Below are 19,654 nucleotides of genomic sequence, written 5' to 3'. Positions count from 1 at the left end.
AGCGACTGATGCGCTGGGCACTCCTGGCCCAAGATTACAATCTGGTGATCAAACACAAAAAAGGTACTGACAATATAGTGGCTGATGCACTCTCACGCAGCTCGCGATAAGGTGTTGTTGTAAAGCTTTGGTAGAGCTTTAATGTAAGGGGGGGGGAATGTTACATCCTGTGAGGCTGTGGGAGTGTTTGGGTGGGGTGTTTTGCCTGCTCTCCCCGCCTCCTCCTCTCCTGCCACTCCTACCCCCTCTGTCTCTCTCACTCTCCTCTCTCCCCAGGACACAGCTGCCCTTGATTTGCCTCGTTTGCCACCTGAGCCGTGACAGCAATCACCACTGAGGCTACTTAAACTGGGGATGAGCTGTGAGCAGGGTGGTTTTCCCTTGGTGGCTCTACATGGTTTCTTGGTGCTAGGTTTTTGGACAGACAGCCTCCCTCTGGTTAGTGAGTAGACGGGCTTGTGGGCCCAGAGAGTGTCTCTTCTTCGTGGTGAGGAGTTAAGCAGGAAGTGTGGAAAGTGCCTTCCTTTTTTGTTTAGTAGTTTTCTCGTCTTTTGTTGCTGCGAGTGTTTCCTTTGTTTTTTTGGCATTAAAGGTAAAACGGCGTTGCCGGCTCTTTAAGTTAATGTTGTTTGTAAGAGAACTATTTCATGTGTAATAAAGCTATATTATCATAGAAACAACTGTGTGTTTTCCTTTTCGTTCTGTTTCCGGACCCATTTGTTACTGGTCCCCTCACTTGCACGCCTAGACCCCTCCGGAGGGGACGTAACATAAACAATCAGAGAAATGATGAAAACTACAAATTAAATCATTAATTCTTTGTTTTGCCACCTGATTTGTCCGTCATAATTAAACAAAACACTGTGCCACCTGCATCTCTTCATGCAGTAACACTGTGAAATACATAATTCTTTCTGCCCACCTCAAAACAATATTTCACAACTGCTGGGTAAGCTGTGGCCAGACTCACTGGATCACTTAAAGAGTATGAATGTTTTTCTGCAGCCAAGCAAGCTTTAAGTGTCTTTTTATATCCGACTATGGACAACCTGTTTTTCAGAGTGAATGTTTTATCATTATTATTATTATTAATTTGCTTCCTGGTTGTTTTTTATACAACCCACTCACATTCAGTCGAATGTTTTCATTGTACAAATCTAATAATTATGCACCAACCTGCTCACAGCGGCAGCATAAAAGTAGCCTTCACGACCTCGGAGAAGCCACACGTAACTGGGATTTATTCAGCGACTCAAACAGAATGAGTGAAAGGAAACAACATGGCCATTCAGTGTGATAATGGGGGCGCATGAATGAGGCTTTACGTGGATGGATGTCACACACACACACATTCACACAGGCTTCTTTCATTGATTGCGAGCTGTTATTCACCACTCAAGAGGAAAACATCTCTCCCCTGCTTTTGTGCTTCTCTGCACTTAAATCTTACAGAGATGTCCCCGTGCGAGATAAGAACAGAACATCAAGTTCCCAGTCTCCTTCTCATTCAGACGTTTACTTTCTCAAACTGTTATTGTATTACAGTGCCCCCTTGTGGTCATTTTGCTTTCTCATATTTCCTATGCTTCAAAAAGAGCTTGTGTACACTAAAATTCAAGATCAGTGAAACATTGTCATTGAAATGAATTGAATACGTTACTTAGAAATAAAAAAAAATAAATAGTATTAGAATCTATTGGATTTTTTCCCTCATTAGGCAGCATAATATGTGGTATATACACATTATGGGACTTCTATGTGCTTGGTATTTTGAGGTAGTTCTCTTAGTGACATCTTGAAAAGAATCAAATAAACATATGCATGGAGGGTTAGATTAAACTGCATCCAAAGATTGTTTTGGCACTGCGGTGGTCACATTATAGACTTTCTTGTGGACTTGGGTTTAAGAGGAACCAGCAGGATGTCTGATGACCACTTGCACATGTCACTGTCACCTAGAGAAGAAAATACAGAAAACATTATTCATCATTAACATTGGTACATTAAAAAAACAGTGTTAGGTGACTGAGATTAGATTTGTTGGTTCAATATGTTATTTACAGTTTGTTTCTTTGTCCGTGTCAGTCACTGCATGTCCTCTGTGTCACTGTCTGTGGGGGTGGTGATTGTTGAAGCTTCAAAGCTCTCAGCAGAAAGTGACATGGATCTGCGTGAGACGGGGGAAATGAACAGTTTCAGCACAGCGTACAGCTCCTGCTTCACTGTGTTTCCAGCTGTGCAACAGAAACATAATTACTTGGCTTCTTTTAGCAGCAGGTTGAGACGGTTCTCTCTCTCCTCCAAAGTCTTCTTCAGCCTGTCGGCTTCTCCCTGCTTGTCCGCGAGTTCACTCTGAAGACGAAGGTGAGTTTCCTCGAGACTCTCGCAAAAGGCCTGCACGCCACACAGTAGACAGAGGGTGTTTGAGCTACACAACTTTCTTCACATTCAGCCCCTGAGACAATATCTTTGAGAGCAACGTGTCCTCACCCTGCTTTCCTCCAGGCTGTCAAACGGACTCGGTGCTTCAACCAAACACAGAAAGCATCTTGCAGCTTCACTGAGGAACCAAAGGGTTTTATGTACAGGTCAAAGTTAAACACAGTTCAGGTCACCCACTAGAGTAGTACTGAAAAAAAAGTCACAACACATGCACACACACACACCTTCTAAAGACTTCTTTGTGTAATACTAGGTTCTCCAAAAAGGTCTGCAGTCCAGCCTTCCTCCCTTCTAGAAACTCCTCGTCATAGTTGTTTTTGAGCCAGCGCTTAGGAGGCAGGGCTGGATGAAAGCTGGGGAAAAGCTCTTGAAGCTGCGTCAAGGCGACGAGCAAAAAGGGCAAAAACGGGAAAGCAGAATCACTATGGCAACAATATTACATCAATGAGAGCCGAAAGCGTCGCTGAATCACGGTGCCACAAATGGAAGAACAGTTGCAGCGAGGTCTGCATGTGTATCGGACAAATGCATGAGGTAAAATGTCACTTTATAGGTTTTTCATTAGTCTGACTAATTTATTTTATGGGGGTGAGTTTGATAGCTTCACAGTATCACTCCACCTACAGCATACACCTGTAGGGGGAGTGCTGGTTCTATCCCTGTCATTTAATAGACTGGCTGCGAGCTGAACAGTCGCTGTGTTGTTCTTAACTCAAGTTATATTCTCCCCGATTCAGGGGTGCAACATGTGTGCCCAACAAACAGAGCGTACCGAACAAATCAGGCAGCAGATTGTTGTAGCCCTCAAACTATCCTTTAACTGCATGTGGAAAAAAGTTGTTGGTTAAGATTGAACGAGCAAAGTAATAGTCACTGATACTCAAGTGCTGAAGCATTTGCCGTATATAATCTACCCCCTCAAGCCTCTCCGGGCTCCTCACGGCACGTCATTTCACCACCATGTGTGTATAGGCTGCTTCACTAATATGTAGCTGCTGAGGTGCACGATATCTTCTCACCTTGTCACTGAGCCTGCAGAAGTCTGTGTATCTTCTGAAGATCACCCAGCTGTCTCCCTGACTCCCCGTCACCAGGATTTTATAAACCTACAGAACACAGACGACTATATGACAAATAACAGACACATGTATTGGTTTGCACTGAGTGCCTTAGCAAGTTGACACTGTATGCGTGTGCATTTCAGGCGCGCATAAGAGCAAGAGCAGTAGGATAGTACAACATGTATAAGGAACTGTAAATGCATCCTTTAAAAACAGCTGTAATGTCAATAAGATGATCTGTAATAAAGCGTTTATAACACATTAAGAAAGTCTGGCTGGCATATTTCACCCCTCTTCTCACAACAAACTGTAAACTGCAATATTATTCCTGTCAGTGTTTTTCAGATCTTCTTAGAGTGAGTGGATTCGTCTTGCTGTCTGAGTGTACGTCAGCATAAAACTGAATGAGATGTCATTAAAAGCATGCTTTCAGAAAGCAAAGCTGCTCAGGCAGCTGCATGCATATTATAAAATTAATCCTGAATCATTGATGACAAGTTCTTTATTTAGAAAGCCAACAGATGCTCTCTCTTACTAGTTGTTTTATTTCTTCAGTCTCTGATGACGACTTTCATCCATGGTGCTAAGACAAAACCACGTCAGTCCAGCGTGGAATTCCCAAAGGCAGAGCGCCAACACAAAACTCTGGTAGCTGACAAATCTCGAATGAACCAATTTAGACATGGCCTTATTTGGCCATGTCTGTTAGAATGGCCAAATAAGGCCATTCATGCTAAAACAATCAGAGGATTGTTTTATTTTTTGTTCCAGCCTTTTCTTTCTCTTTTGCTAGACAAGTTTTAAAATGATATGAGTTCCTCTGGTTCCACAGTGTAACGGTTTGCACATCTGCATAAACTGACTGATCCTGAAAGAAGATGCAAATCCCATATCCGATAAAAAGAAAATGTTCCAAACATGTGGCGTGGCCTGCTTTGAATAAGGCAGCGTGTTCAACTGACACCATCAGCATCAGCAATTACAACTTTTGGAATTCACCCATTTTTTGCCCACTCAGCTAAATCCTTTCCAAAAAACAAATATTGTGTGACATTTAGCCAACAGTGATGTTATTTATAAAAGTAAAAATCCAACAAGCTTTTATTGCAGGCTTTTAAGGTCCTGCCCTTGTTAACACAGTTTGTTCCTGGCTCTCTTGACTTGAACATGTGACTTTTACTTGTTTTATTATGCAGCTAACACACTCACATATAAGATATATATGTAAAAATGTGCTAACTTAAAAATACATTGAAAATGATTGCACAATTTTGGAAACCCCTAAATATGAGATCCTTTTTTTTCTTTGGTTTTTCTTTTTCTTTCTTTTGCAGGAAAAGAAGAGCCCTCCCTTTAAATCCCTACCGTGAACTTTGCCCTCTCCTCCATGATCTCGTGGCCGAGCAGTGTCGGAGTGATGGGTCTCTCCATCCAGCTCTCCCCATAGCTCATTTCACTTCTGTGCTGTCTGGATGGCCCATCTGTCAGGCCTCCTCTTGGTCTCCCACAAGTCTCATCTACAGTAGGATCTACAGTGGGACCATCTCCTCTGCTTTCAGGAGGTGAGTGCTCACAGTTTGCAGATGAAGAGTCGATACGTATGGGAGAAGCTCTTTTGAAACAAGACCTGCTCACGCTGACCCAGTCCACTGGAAAAGGTACTGGAGTAAATGGAATAGCCATCTGTGGTGGTCTTAGTGACGTACTGCGAACAAGGACACATGGTGAATTAGAATAAACACAGGGGGAACCACATGGACATGCACAGAGAGCATGGTAGTGTACTTACAGCGGATCAGTGCAAACACTTCCAGTGAGTCAGAGCGGGTGAAGGAACTACAGCACAGGGTTTTCTAGAATCAAGCTTTGTTTCCCACCTGATCTGTGCAGGGATTGTCGCACTCCATACTCTTGCTGGCTCATCAAAAACACAAGGCAGTTTGTATGACATCCACGTAAGCAGTATCATAGTACCTGATTTGTTGAAAGCCTGTTCTTGGTTTCAGATTACAGAGGGACACAGAGTCATGTGCTTTATGGTGTGTCTCATCCAACAGCACAAAAAGGGCGCATCCTGTTTCAGTAAATCACAACAACGCACTTGTAAAAGGTGGGGCCAGGTTTCACAATGAGCTCACCCGAAACCCTGGCTGATTAGGACCCCCACCCGCTTTCACACCTTGGCTCATGTGATTAGGTAGAGGATCATCAGGGGGTCCTTTGTCCCTCTTTGGGGGGGAAACTCCCACTGGGTTTAAATCTGGGACTCCCCACCAATTGACCCTTAGAACTGAAGAAGCTTCTCGGATGAGAGGTGAAACGTCTTCAAGCAACTCAAAGAAGTCCAGACGCTTTTCTTTCCAAGCTCCTTAGACGTCAAATTTAATACAAAAAATACCTATAATTTCAATAAATTAACACTAACTGTGACTTACCAAAAGGCCCAATTATCACATGAACTCAAATTTGGAGCGATCAAAGAATAAACACCTTAAAAATCAATAAAAATAATAAAGTTTATCGATACATCTAAAAATCTGCTATCAGGATGTCTAAAATAACACTGGAAAACTAAAATCTATACTGCTACTGAAAAGAGAAAGTGCTACTTATGATCACGTGACACGAACATCGGATTTTGACATGTCTTTAGCGTCGACACATCTGTAGGAAAACCCCTGTTTTTGGGGGGGGATTCCCGCTGCTAAAAATCCCAATATTACCAATTGGGTTCATGCCGCAGGAGGCGGATCTTTGTTTCAGCGAAACTGAAACTAAAGTTGAGTTAAAGGCTCATTTATGATTTATGGTATTTTAACAGCGTGCCTCCTCAGTGTTTTTCCTAGACTTACCTCGCTGTTATCCATATTTGTACTGGGATTCTGAATGCGCTCAGAGGGCTGCTTGGAAAACGGGGTCAACTGTCTGAAGTTCTCCAAACCTACACTCGTGAACGCATCTCGTAAAAACCGGAAGCGTGTCGTCATTAGCAACAACAAACGCACCTGCTTAAATGAGCGCGGAGCTCAGCTGCGCTCTTCTTGTTGTTGTTTCGCTTTGGGTCCTGCGCGCATTTAACTGTAGTCGCTGGGTGAAGGACAGCTGTTGCCGGTCAGCGGATTCGCTGTTTATCGGCTGCTCTGTTTTTCTGCTCTCCTCTGCAACATTAATGTTAGCTTAGCATGCTAGCAGTCGGCTACGTTGTGGCATGCATGTGAATGGGAGCGCAGTTCCTCTTTACGTTTATACCAAAAGAGGTAGTTCTGCCTTTATTGGCCAAACCCGTGGGAGATAAATCCTCAGAGACTTCGCGTAAGGGATTCAGAAACTGCTATGGAGCCAACTGCGGGCTGTTTGGATATCGGCAGCCTGACCAGCACCTTGCCGGTGATCCCCCAGAATAAACTGACGGACCTGTACTACCTGAGCGGAGGGGGCTTCGGCACCGTGTTCAAGGGGAAGCACTCCGACTGGAGGACCACTGTGGCCGTCAAGTGCCTGAAGCTCGACTCTCCAGTTATAGAAAGGTACTCAGCACCGAGCAGACAACTTCACGTAACAAGGTCTAGGTCACGGAGACACATTTGAGCCATTTATAGATGAATTGCACTAGTACAGAAAAACTTTGTGCTGTTTCAGGATGATGCAATAAAGTCAGCCTGTACTTACTCCACAGTAACAGCTGCAGCACTTGACCTAATTTGAGTCAAATGTGAGGCCTTCCTGTACATTTCAATGAAATGTGTTCAGAGTGCTCGAGCAGGTTTTTCATTCCTCTGGCAGGAAAAAGGCTAAAGAGTCTGTGGCTTACGTGTCCAGTGACTTACAGCTGGAGGGCTAGTTTGCTCAGACTGGCACAAATCTGAACTGAGGGATATTTTTCTTTTTTTTAAATCCTACACTCATTCTTTATTTCTGGAGGCATGCAAATATACCACTCTGTTATAAAATTAAGTCCACCTTTTAATGTGAAATTCTTAAGCTTGTTTCACAAAACTCAGTGTATCCCAACAACAGTGAACCAGCCCAACTGGATTTCAGACAAATGTCCAGACATCATGACTCAGTTTGGTGTTTATTGGTCACCTAGTAATGGGTCATTCTACTCAGATCCACACATCTAAAACATTTCTGCCCAAATTCACAAGTGAGAATTTCTCAGATTCCTGCGTGTAACATCTTTACTCCTCTGTGTAATCAAGAGTTTCAGCAGGATTGTATTCTGCATTTTTGGTCTGCGTGTCTAAAAGGATTTTATCTGAAATATTCCTTTACCTCACTATCACAAAAGTGCTGTCAGTGTTATTTTGTTTTTGTTATTTATTCTGTGTCTGGCTGTGTTTCAGAGAGAGGAACTGCCTGCTGAAGGAGGCCGAGGTACTCCACAAAGCCAGGTTCAACTACATCATCCAGATCTTTGGGGTCTGCAATGAGCCTCGTATCTTTTGCATAGTCACGGAGTTCATGAGCAATGGATCTCTGGACCGGTTACTCCACGAGGTAACTCATCAAGTTCACTTCCTATCTCTAGGAACTCTTCTAGTCTGAGCAATACATCCTTAAACAAACCATTTAGATTGCCACTGAGTGGCACCAGTTTTCCCTGGTTTAAATAGTTACCTGTGAGAGTCGCCCAGACTACACACTGAACAAAATAAAGGTTTTATAGTTGTTGCATTTGGATTTTTGTTGCCAAAAGAGGTCAGCTGAGGGAGTTGCATTGGTCTGTTGTTTTTCTCTCTTGTGCATCACTCATCATGTGAGTGTATGACTCTGTTTCCTGTCAGTGAGACTGTAAACAAAAGCGAAAGCTCGAAGTAATTAGTATCTGATGAAACCTAAAAGAAAGTAGGGAAAGACAAGCCGAGCATTGAGGGAAGCAGACAGCTATGCACAAGGGAAATTCCCACTGGCCTGAGTGTAGTAATTTTTTCAGTCTTTATTTCAAGCTCTTGCATTGTTTTGTACTTTCACTGTAGTAAAACCCACATTTCCCACTTTTATTTATACATTTATTATGTCTTTAGCCCATCTTTGTAATCTCTGCCTTACAGAAGGACCTGTACCCCGTTCTTGCCTGGCCTTTGCGTTTGAGGATTCTGTATGAGATCGCCCTTGGGGTTAACTTCCTTCACAACATGAACCCACCCCTCGTACATCACGACCTAAAGACCCAAAACATTCTGCTGGATGGTGAATTTCATGTTAAGGTATGCGTCAAGTATGAGGTGCGCGCAGAACAGGAAAATCTATTACATCACCTTACCCATGTCAGTGTGTTTGTTGGAGCTGTAACAAAGGTTACAGCTGCTTAGGTGGTCACAGTTATAGTCACATGTATTGTGTATGTTACCAGAGTAACTGAGACATAGGGTATGTGCTGCTTATCCACTATGTACTGCTGATCTACTACTCTTTATGAAATGTACCATTTTTTTTATTAGCATAAAAAGTATATATAAAGGTTGTTACCAATTGTTACCAGGTTGTTCAAACTGATTTCTTTTTCTTTCATGGCCTAATTAAAGTGGACATATTATACTCATATCAACTCCATATTTAAGTTTTTTGACCGTAAAACAAACTCCTCTCCTTTAAACTTTCTTCTGATTGGCTGCCCCTCACAAACAGAAGGTTTAAACAACAGGTGGGTGGTGCTAGTCTGCTGACACTCAACGCTGTGTGCCTAATATGAGCACATAAAGATAATACAGTATCAGTGAGAGGGGATAGAGATAACAGTAGAAGGGGGGGGAAAAACCTCTCTGAAACTGACTATTTAGGGCAGTGTGAGTATCCACCATTGTAACAGGAATTAAGAAAGGCATAGTAACTTCCCCTTAAAGATCTGATATTATAGAAAAGGCTGTCCTCCTGCTGCAGTTATCAACCTTATTTGGCTTTTTGTCACGAATTAATTTAAGACTCACAAAATGTAGAACTGTGGCTTTGTATAACTTGGTCTGTCTGCGGTTCACGTCTTGCTAACTTTCTGCTTCTCTCCAGATTGCAGACTTTGGCCTATCGAAGTGGCGACAGCTGTCAGTGAGTAGAGGCTCAGGGTCCAAGCCTGCTGAGGGTACAGTGATCTACATGCCCCCTGAGGAGTACGAACCATCCAAGAGCCGTCGGGCCGACGTGAAGCACGATATGTACAGGTAAGGCACCAGAACCCAGTAACTATTATGTAGAAGTGAGTCTGAAAATGTACATTCTTCCCTGAAAATGTAGCAGAAAAATCTCGATGACTTAACTGTGTTACTATAAACTCTGATAACTTCCGTGTTTGTTGAGCACAATAAGCATTTAAGGGAAATGAGGCTTTCCTTCCTGTAAAGGTGAAACGGAGTTCCTGCCTCAGATTGCATTGTTTGCATACCACTGCAGGGCCCAGGGTCGGAGGCTAAATCAGTCATGCCAGACAAAAAGTCAGACATAACTGTCGAGATCCACGAGTCTGTCAGAAAAGCAATTCTGATTATTTTTCACCTTTAATAAGAGAACTCTACTTTTCTCTGATGCAGTCTTTGTAAATTTTGCGCAAGAGGTTACACTTGCTGCAACGGGTTAATCAGTCATGGCTTTGAGAGTCATCCCTGAAGCTGGCTTGTTTTAAAGTCCCTCAGCTATGAGGGGAAATGCCAATATCTGGCAACTTAGTAACTCTTCCTTTAACTGTTTTCCTCTTTGATATTTGGATTGTAGCTATGCCATCATCATGTGGGAGGTGCTGTCTAGGCAGATCCCGTTTAAAGGTAACTGCTCGTTTTTCATGTCATACTTTGTTCCTTCTTTACCCTTTTTGAGTCACTAATATGTGTGTGTTTATGTTCAGAGGTGACCAATGGCATTCAGATCATGTTCAGTGTGCTGCGCGGGCTGCGTCCTGACACCAGCCTGGAGAGCCTGTCCGCAGACATCCCCAGCAGAGAAACGCTCATCAATCTTATGACAGCCGGCTGGAACGCTAATCCAGATGAGCGGCCTTCCTTCCAAAGTATGCTCATACTAATGACTGAAGTGCGCACTGCTAATGTGACTGTAGTTCTGTGTTACATCTTTGGCAGGATTTAGCAGTGTGATGCGTTTCCTACCATTTCAGATTGTTTGATAGAGCTGGAGCCTATGGTGAGGGTGTTTGACGAAATAGAGTTCCTGGAGGCTGTGCTGCAGATCAAAAAGAAAAAGGTCAGTTTTTATATTTCTTCTTTATGTACCTGTAGGGAAATCTTTGTAGCACTTTTTTTTTCTTTTGAAAACTACTTTTGATTTATTTCAAAATTAAATTTGCATTTCCTCTGATGCACAAAGAGTGTATTATGGGATGGTATCGCATGTCTGTCTGTCAGCATGCGCTCAGGTGTGTCAGCTTACAGTAAGAGAAATCTGGTGAAACTAGTTTGAGACAGACTGTGGCTCAGAGTATGACTTTAGTTTCATGATGATGTCTCACAGCCATGCATATGAAAAATAAATGCACAGGCTTTGATGCAGCTATAGCTACAGTGACAACTGCATTTGTTTCCATTAGTGTAACAGTGACTTCATTCAGCGTGTGTGTGTGTGTGTGTGTGGCTATAAACTGTTGATGGCCAGATTTTTACAGCTAGTAATAACCACTAAATGCATCACCTAAAGTGTTATAAAATCTTTCCTTTCCTTAGTAATTGCACAGGGGTTCCCTGAATTGGCAGTTTATCACAGGTCTACTGGATCAGCTTATCACCTTTTCAAATTGATTAGAAGGAAAATCATAAAGGAAAAAAAGATAAATGTGATCTAGAAAAAACTACACTGACTATTTGGGGAGTCCATATTTGATGCTTTCTTTTGACACTTAGCTGTTAGGAAAAAACCAGCAAACCAATAAACTGCGGCGAAATGCAGCAGGGGCCTCTGACAGACTCAGTCTGGGGACATTGTGGCTCATAGTTGGGGAATTACTCATTTACTTAGTTCATTATTTTATTTTGTTTACTATGCAAACGGCAAAACAGGGAGATGTGTTGATAATTTTGTAATTTTGTGGTCTGACACTTCAGTTCTGGGTTCCTAAATACTTCCACCTTACAGTAATACCACGTATACCAGTTGATATCAGTTGTGGAATAGCTTGGAAAGGGGAAAGCACTATCAAACTGACTTGTTACAATGGTGGCATCCTATTATAGCAGCATGCTCAAATTCAATGAGCTCTTTAAAATTACCCATTCTTTCGCAAATGTTTGTAAAGGCAGACCATGTGGCTTGGTGCTTGATTTCATACACCTGTGGTAATGGGACAGAAAACATCTGAATTGAAAGATTAAGAGGTATGACCTCAAGCTGGCTGTAAGTTAGCTAACAGCTGGACACCCGCGCCTGTGATTTATAGTTTTGTCCAAAGTAGTTAAGTGTTCAAAAACCCAAAAAGATAAAGGCAGAAAAAAAGCCAGTCCACCTGAAATGTCAGACTAAAGGATTCAAAGTAAAAACCAATGGGTGATGCCATCTATTATATACAGTTTTTGTTCAGTGATCATTAAAAGAACTCAAGACTGTCACAGGTTAGTGTTTTTGCTTAGCAGACATAGACAGTTAATTATTAACATTAGGTACATTTTTTATTTATAGTTGGCTGTGTATGGACACACACATTTACACAAGTATAAATGTTGAATTGTGTGCAATTTGGGGCAGTTTAAATTGCACTGTGACTCAGCGAGAGAGATTAGAAACTGACATCATAATGTCCCTTCAGCATATCCTTCCTCTTTATAGTTTCAGTGTGTATGTGACTTTGGCTTAGAAACAGACATGTGACTGCAGACTTTCAACAAGCACAAAATTGAACTACATGCAGTTAAAGGCAGCAGGGAACTAACTGTGTTAAAGAACAGTCTATACAGTTGAATGTTATTATTGTCTGTTAGCTGCAGAGTACTGAAGGAAAAAAGTTAACAGTGTGTATTTTTAGTACTCCTTTTTTTTGTCCTCCTTCAAATATCCACACTTGCATAAGTCACAGAAGTTATGAAAGCATCAGTGACCTTTAGTTTTGTTTAGTGTATTGTTAAACACGTTGGTTATGCATTAGCTTAGCTGGTAATGTACAAACTTGATTCCAACAAAGTTGTCACTCTTTAAAATGTAAATAAAAAGTAGAATAAAGTCATTTCCAAAACTTTCTATTTAAAAGAAAATTTGTCATTTTAATAAAGTTTGACGGCAGAAACTCGTCTCTAAAAGTTAGGACAGGGTCATCTTTACTACTGTGTAGCGTCACATCAGCTACGTTAGCAAAGAGCATCATTAGAATGAATGGGTGGGTCAGCAGGTTGAAGTATACTGTATATTTGTTTTGAGGTTTGTTTTTTTTAGCAACACCAGAACCTGCTGCTTTGTTGGGCAAGTCAATATTTGACTGTGTGGTCAGATACTTCAACATTCTCCTTACACTGTCTGATATAGTTTTATGGGATTTTTTTTTTTTTGTAAATGTAATCCTCTCTTTCAGTGTTGTATGGAATTTTTTTTTCTGTGTACATTTTTTGTTTTTTGTTTTTTTAGCAGGGGATTGACAGTTAAAGTATTTTGAAGTTGACCTTTTTGTTGGCTAATATGTGGTTTTGCCATATCTCTTTCGCTCCTCACACAGCTGAGGTCACAGTGTTGTTCAGCCCCAGCAGCCTGTCAGAAGGGGAGTGAGGAGGAAACTCCAAGTATGCCAAAGGACAGGCCCAGCCAATGGACGGTCAGTATCCACTCGTCACCTACACTGAGGACAAAGATGACGTGTGTGGAGCGTGTTGTTTTTTTGTTTTGTTTTGGTTTTTTTGTTGTTGTTTTTTTTAAATTTATGCATGTTGTCAGCCGGTAACTGAAACCTGAATAATTTTCTTGGCTTATAATGAAAATGCTGATATGGAGGGATGCAGTTCAACAGTGAAGGTGTGTCTGTGTCGTTGTATGAACATAAATGAAAGCTCACTGTTTCCTCTGTCGCAGGAGGCCACCACATCAGGCTCGGGGTCTTGTTCCTCTCAGGACACGGACATATCTCTACCGGGCGCCCTCTCCAGCAGCAATGCTGCATCCGCTAAACGTAATGACACCAACACCTCGACCCAGTTTCACCACTGATAATCTTTAAAGGAAGTGGTGTGACTTGATGTCATAGAGAGTTCAAATATAATACTTTAGCCTCTGTTACAGTGTATGCTTTGTTTGGCTGCGGGGCACATCACATTTCTTGTTCTGTTTTTCAGCTGTAGATTGCCTTCCATCGTCATTCATGCCTCACAGTCTGGAGTCTCCACAGTCATTGAAGGATGTCTATGATAAACCAGTATGTGGTGATAAACTGAATGGCTGGACGAATGATTTAAACATACTCAGCAAACCTGAACCAATCGCCGAATGTGAGACAAAGCTGGTTAATGTCTCCCTCAAAGCACAGCCTCAGCCTCAAGGTACAAGAAGCTAAATTGTGTATCTGTCGGTGTGTGAATGTGTGAACCTGTGTCCCATTTTCAAGTCTTTATGATTGAGGAGTGCGGACAGACATGTGAAAAACAGAGTGCAGCTCATGATTCAGTAGGCTGTAGAACCACGTTTCCTTCTCTGTACGACTTTATCAGTCTCTCACATCATTGTGGAGGAATGTTTCCCCGCTCTTCTTTACAGCATTACTTCAGTTCACTGAAGTTTGTAGGCTTTCATTTATGCACAGCTCTTTGACTGGACCATTTCAACACTTTGATTATTTATTTTTTTCTCAGCTGCTCTGTGTTTGGGATCATTGTCCTGTTACATGACTCAGTTTCGGCCACACTTTCGCTATCAGACAGAGGAGTTCATGTTTGATTCAATGACTGCAACCTGCCTGGGTCATGTGGCTGCAAAACAAGCCTAAATCATCGCCCTTCCCCCAACGTGCTTAACATTTGGTATGAGGTGTTTGTGCTGATATGCTGTGTTTGGTTTGCACCACACGTGGTGTTGTACGTTATGGCCAAACATCTCCGCTTTGGTCTCATCTGTCCAGAGGACATTATTCCAGACGTCTGAGGTATGATCAGATGCAACTTTGCAAACTTAAGCAATGCATGTTTTTAGAGACAGAGACTTTCTCCTGATAACGTCTTCAAACTAGAACTTGTTCAATGTTTTTCTGAGTGTTTGTCATGAACTTTAACATTTAAGTTGCTAACTGAGGCCCGTAGAGTCTGAGAGTTTTGGGGGGTTTTCCAGTTTGTCAGAGTATTACTCATTCTGTCCATCAAGTAAATTTGCTGGGATGTCCAGTCCTGGGAAGGACTGTGGCATTGTGGTAACACAGCTGAATGCTCCAGACGAGAAAATTATCAAAACTTCTGCTCTTATAGAGGTGCTCACACTTGCTGTGGATCAGTTAACCAAGTGAATTAAATTGGTAACACCCAGCTGCCGCTTAGCTTCTTAATTCCTGTGAAAGCAGAAGAGATGCACTTTGTTTTTCACAGGTCCTGCCTGTTCTGGTTGCACTTTTCTTTTTGTTTTTGTGGACACATGTTGCCGATAATCTATCAACCTCATAATTGATGTTTGTGTGTTTTCCTGGCTCTGTCTAGTACAGGCCATTAAAGTACACTTCTTCCTAAAGAAGATTCAAATTGGCATCATAGTGATGCTGTTATCATTCCTTTGTTCTTAACTAGTCAGCCCTGATGGCAATTTGCACTCCTTTTCAGCTGATTGGTGTAACATAACACTGGTTTGTAACACCTTACACTTTTGGTATAAAGAGTATATTTTCACCCTTGCAGCAATGTTCAACAAATAAGGCATAACTTTTTCTTGTTGCAGGTTACTCTCCTCCACTGCGGCACTCTCCTCCTCTGCAAGGTCCCATCTCCCAGTGGATTGCAATCCGGCGTGAGGAAATTGTCTCCCAGATGACGGAGGCTTGTCTGAACCAGAGCTTGGACGCCCTGCTGTCCCACTCCATGCTGATGAAAGAGGATTACGAACTGGTGATCAACCAGCCCACACGCACCGCTAAGGTCCGCCGACTTCTGGACACCTGCGACAAACACAACGAAGACTTCTCCCGCATCGTCGTCCGCAAGCTGCACGACAACAAGCAGATGAGCCTGCAGCCGTACCCGCCTGAAATCAGCTCGCCTACGGTGGCACCCAGCGCACCATCGCTGTCCATGTCCTACAATATCCCCAGGAAGATGTAGCAGCGCACACGGCCAAGACTTGCACATAAAGACTGTGCCAACTTGACACTACAACTCTTTCTGTTTCCGTGTCATCCAGACACTCGCCACGGTTTAGACTGAAGAACAGCTGGTTGAGCAACTGAAGTTACAGGTACAAAAACGTCATGTGTTACTATGGACACGTCAACTCAAGATTTAAGGTTTTATTCTGTATGTTTAGAATCAAAAAGACTTTAACTGAAGCAGTGATTATTTTTTTAATGTTACGGATTTCATGTGAATATTTATTTATAGTCTCTAAGTGACTATATTGAGTGGTTTTCACTCTTTTTGGTATCTAATGCTTTTTGTCTGAAAACTATTAGATTAATGTTGGCCTGTTTGTGCGATCATGTATCAGTATTTGCAGAATGCAAACGTCCTCATTTATTTGATGCAACTAAAGACAGGAGGACTGTTAACTGGAAAACCTGCAGTGAAAATGGGGTTTAACTCTTTCCTAGCAATCTTTATTCAAGTATCATGTATTTATGGGTTCTGGTCATGTTTACGGCCTGAGTGAACGAGTGTATTGTTGTTCTATTTAAGCACAAGGTCTACAGAAAGTTTGAATAAGTGTTACTTTAAATAAGTGTTCCTGAACTTTAGCAGCTTTGCCAAACTAAGAGGAAGAGTTGGACTGAGTTGTGACCCAGTGGCAGAGTGCATGGAAAGGTTTTACTCCTCCTCTATTTATCGCCAAGCTAAAGAGAGTCACAGGGTCACAAAGTAAAGAGGAAGTTGAGAGGGTAATACAACACCCAGAAAGAGGGATGTGGGTGGGTGTGTGTGTGTGTGTGTGTGTGTCTGCATATAGTAGGTCATTAAAATTGGACCAAGTATGTGCTCTCATTTCTTTCGGTCGGTTCAGTAGCGACCTCACCTCACAGACTTCAGGCTTATCTGGATCTTTCCACACTTGACCTATCTTCCACAGACTCTGAGCTGAGATTGCAAATAAATGTATCCTCTTTTAGTCCAAGTGAGCTTCTCTGCAGTAGCATAAGAAAAAACATAGAATTCATGAAAATCTAGCTTTGCTTGTAGCAGATCTTTAGTTTACCTACGGGCTGCCTGTTCAGCTTATTTTTCTTGAACGTTGCAACTTTTTCTGCTGTTACTAGTCTGCTCAAAACAGCAGCAACATGTTTATGAAATCTGTCAGACACTGACCGCAAGGCAGAAAACTGTTCAGCAATCTTGCATAAGTATACAATAAACAAGTACTGGTTTATCTGTTAAACTATACCTTTGTCTGCCACAGGGCTCTTTGTTAGTTCCTTGACATAATAAGCATATATTGTATGTTCTTTCTGCCAGAATATGCTGTAGTTACACAACAGATATTTTCTGTTTTATTAGCGTGTATGTGTGTGTGCGCCTGCAATTAACGGTTATAATCAGTCAATTAGCCAACAAACGGTCTATTTCATTCCCAGTTTGGCATCTTTAATGTGCCAAACATATTTTTTTGTTGTTGTTGTTGTTGTTGTTTAACCCTTCAGCGTCTCAAACATCAAACATGCAGACCTATTCACAAACTGTCCTACACTGATTCTTAATAACTCCATTGCTTTTGCCTGTCAACACTTTCATCAGTAAGTAATTGTTTTGGTGTGTATGTTGTGTGTATGCATGTGAGGTTTTTGTTTTTTTTTAAATATACACACGGGCCTTGCCGCCCTCAACACTGCCTTCACTTCCTCAAATGGGTGCTTGCAATGACAATATTAAGCTGTGGCTCTGGATTTCAGTACCACCTACGACACATTCATCACAGGACAGTCAGTGTGATTAATTAATGTTTTTTCATGCACATGTTCTGCATCATTCAGTCCAAAGTAACCACAGTTCAATGCAGACCTGAGTCACACAGTGGGGAATGAGTCACAGCACGTCAGACTTTTTAAAACACTGTTAGAGCAAATTATAGTCAAATGACAAAATGTCATTTAGATTACGTCAGAAAGGCCGAGCAGGGTCAATATGCTTCCATATGTTGGACTCGTATTGTTTTTGAAAACTGTGCCTCATATTCTGCTTCTGGTCTCGACTCGAGTTACATGCAAACGCCTTCTACGTGCATATCAAGCAAAGCTGAGTGGAAATGCTACAGGTTTGATAGCGGTGTGTTTAACACATTTTTTACTCTAGACGATACCTTCATCTGTGGTCTGTTGTTTAAAACTAATGCATTTTTTTTCTGTGATGTGTTTATTTGATATTCATAGAAATACCATCTGAAAAATACGGAGCTAATTTAGTGCCCTTGTCATCATCAGTGTCAGCCGATTGAGCCGTTCTGTCAGAGATTTTATACCTCTCTGACCTGTCTTCCCCATGTGATGTTTTTGTGTAATGTACGTATGGTCGGAGGGTAAGATGGTGCCGCCATTGCGTGCAATAGGTCAGCAGCCTTAACATGAAATTTCCCCTTGTGGGACTAATAAAGGTATATCAAATCAAATCAAATCAAATTTAACATGATGTGTAGCTGTGGTTTCAACTAGGATTTTCTTTTCTTTTTTTTTTTCTTTTTTTTTATATTGTGTCAAACTCTTCATTAAAATGGGTACTCTGTTTTTAATTTAATCTGGTCTCATTTCTGCTTCTTGTTTTTGTAACAGTAATTTTAAAGGGACACTTTGCTCCTATAATGTTACATGTGCTGCTGATTGATGTAGCAAAACCAACAAGGGACCACACTGTATACTGTTGTAGATAACTGAATGGGCCTAACAAAAATGCAAAGGTTCAGTGAGCTTCACTTGTTAAGTGTCACTTAAGGACTGAAAAATACACTTATCTGCCACTTTATTATGTACAGGTTGCTAATACTGAGTTGGACCCATTTTTGCCCTAATTCTTGGCAAAATAAATTCAACAAGTTGCTGGAAACATTCCTCCGGTCTGGTCAGCAATAATACTCAGGTAGTCTGAGGTGATCAGCTGGTGCTAAGTGGACCAAAGTGTGCCAAGAACCACACTGATGTTTGGTTGAACTCAAGCAACTTTCTTCAACCACATTAACATGCCTAAATGCATAGAGTTGCTACTATGCGTTTGGCTACCAATAATTAGATATTTGAGTTTACAAGCAGTTCAACTGGTGTACATGACAAATTGCCTATTAAGTGCACATGAAAGATGTATGAAGCCACATTGACATCACCTACTGGTTTGTGAATTTTTGGAGCTAGAAGGTACCATATTTGGATTATTTAGCTAGCGCTAGATAGCTTGGCTAGTAAGGTGAATTAGCAGCCAAATACAAGCTAATTGATGCTTACTGCAGTAGAAAAGTGCACACTCTTTCTCAAATACTGAAGATGTCACCAACAACACAGAAATAGTCAAGACTATTCAGTGACTCGGACAAGCTGAAGTAAAGGTTAACATACAACTAGAGGCTACATTTGCCTATGTTGGCATACACCTGTTAGCTTCACAATCCATGACTTTAATGTTGAGTACAATTTAAACAGTCGAGTCTTCATCCTCATCGGCTAAATTACCAAAATAATTTTTGTAGCAGGCTATAAACATGTTTGTTGCTCCTGTACAGTTGTGCATTTTAACATGGTATCCTGTGAGGACTGACTTACTTTTGAGCCAACCTCAAGTGGGCTTTCAAGAAGTTGCACTTTTTAGCCTTTGTTGGCTGCTTGGCAAGAAATAGTTTATACAAGTTTGTACTTCACTTATAGATCGTTCAACAAACAAGCTGCTGGACATAGCTTTCTAGTCATTTTCCTGGCCTGCAGATGTCCACGAGGCACAAAACAAACTCAAGGTATCAATCATTAAAAACGCAATAAAAACAATATCAAGTAGACTTATAGTCTTCCTTCTGTATACTATAGATGAGGTGGGTTATGCCCCTGGACACACTCCCTGCAAATTAAGATAAGCTTAATAACACTG

General features: G+C 41.6%; 2 protein-coding genes across 6 annotated transcripts; one reads left to right on the top strand and one right to left on the bottom strand.

The window, feature by feature from the left end:
* Positions 1-1,040: 1,040 nt before the first annotated feature.
* LOC100704119 (sorting nexin-16) lies at positions 1,041-7,840 on the bottom strand. 5 transcript variants are annotated; one of them, XM_013269916.3, is made up of 9 exons: positions 6,356-6,467; positions 5,293-5,417; positions 4,869-5,208; positions 3,462-3,548; positions 2,667-2,815; positions 2,491-2,560; positions 2,258-2,394; positions 2,062-2,167; positions 1,041-1,955 (listed from the first exon to the last, which is right to left on the bottom strand). In XM_013269916.3, exons 3-8 carry the CDS (start codon positions 5,184-5,186, stop codon positions 2,086-2,088), a joined length of 843 nt encoding a protein of 280 aa, XP_013125370.1. In that variant the 5' UTR covers positions 5,187-5,208; positions 5,293-5,417; positions 6,356-6,467; the 3' UTR covers positions 1,041-1,955; positions 2,062-2,085. The 5 variants fall into 5 exon arrangements, with proteins under 5 accessions (XP_013125370.1, XP_025756428.1, XP_005476058.1 ...); XM_025900643.1 differs by lacking the exons at positions 5,293-5,417; positions 6,356-6,467 and adding an exon at positions 7,173-7,840; XM_005476001.4 differs by lacking the exons at positions 5,293-5,417; positions 6,356-6,467 and adding an exon at positions 6,509-6,641.
* Positions 6,505-18,322, top strand: ripk2 (receptor-interacting serine-threonine kinase 2). Its single transcript, XM_003438043.5, has 11 exons — positions 6,505-7,030; positions 7,850-8,003; positions 8,558-8,713; positions 9,510-9,661; positions 10,209-10,258; positions 10,339-10,500; positions 10,606-10,691; positions 13,141-13,236; positions 13,491-13,587; positions 13,751-13,954; positions 15,330-18,322. Exons 1-11 carry the CDS (start codon positions 6,837-6,839, stop codon positions 15,707-15,709), a joined length of 1,731 nt encoding a protein of 576 aa, XP_003438091.2. The 5' UTR covers positions 6,505-6,836; the 3' UTR covers positions 15,710-18,322.
* Positions 18,323-19,654: the final 1,332 nt, after the last annotated feature.

This window comes from Oreochromis niloticus, linkage group LG18 (genome assembly GCF_001858045.2).
Source record: "Oreochromis niloticus isolate F11D_XX linkage group LG18, O_niloticus_UMD_NMBU, whole genome shotgun sequence".
Classification (NCBI taxonomy): Eukaryota; Metazoa; Chordata; class Actinopteri; order Cichliformes; family Cichlidae; genus Oreochromis; species Oreochromis niloticus.
This window is presented reverse-complemented; position numbering and strand designations above follow the sequence as displayed.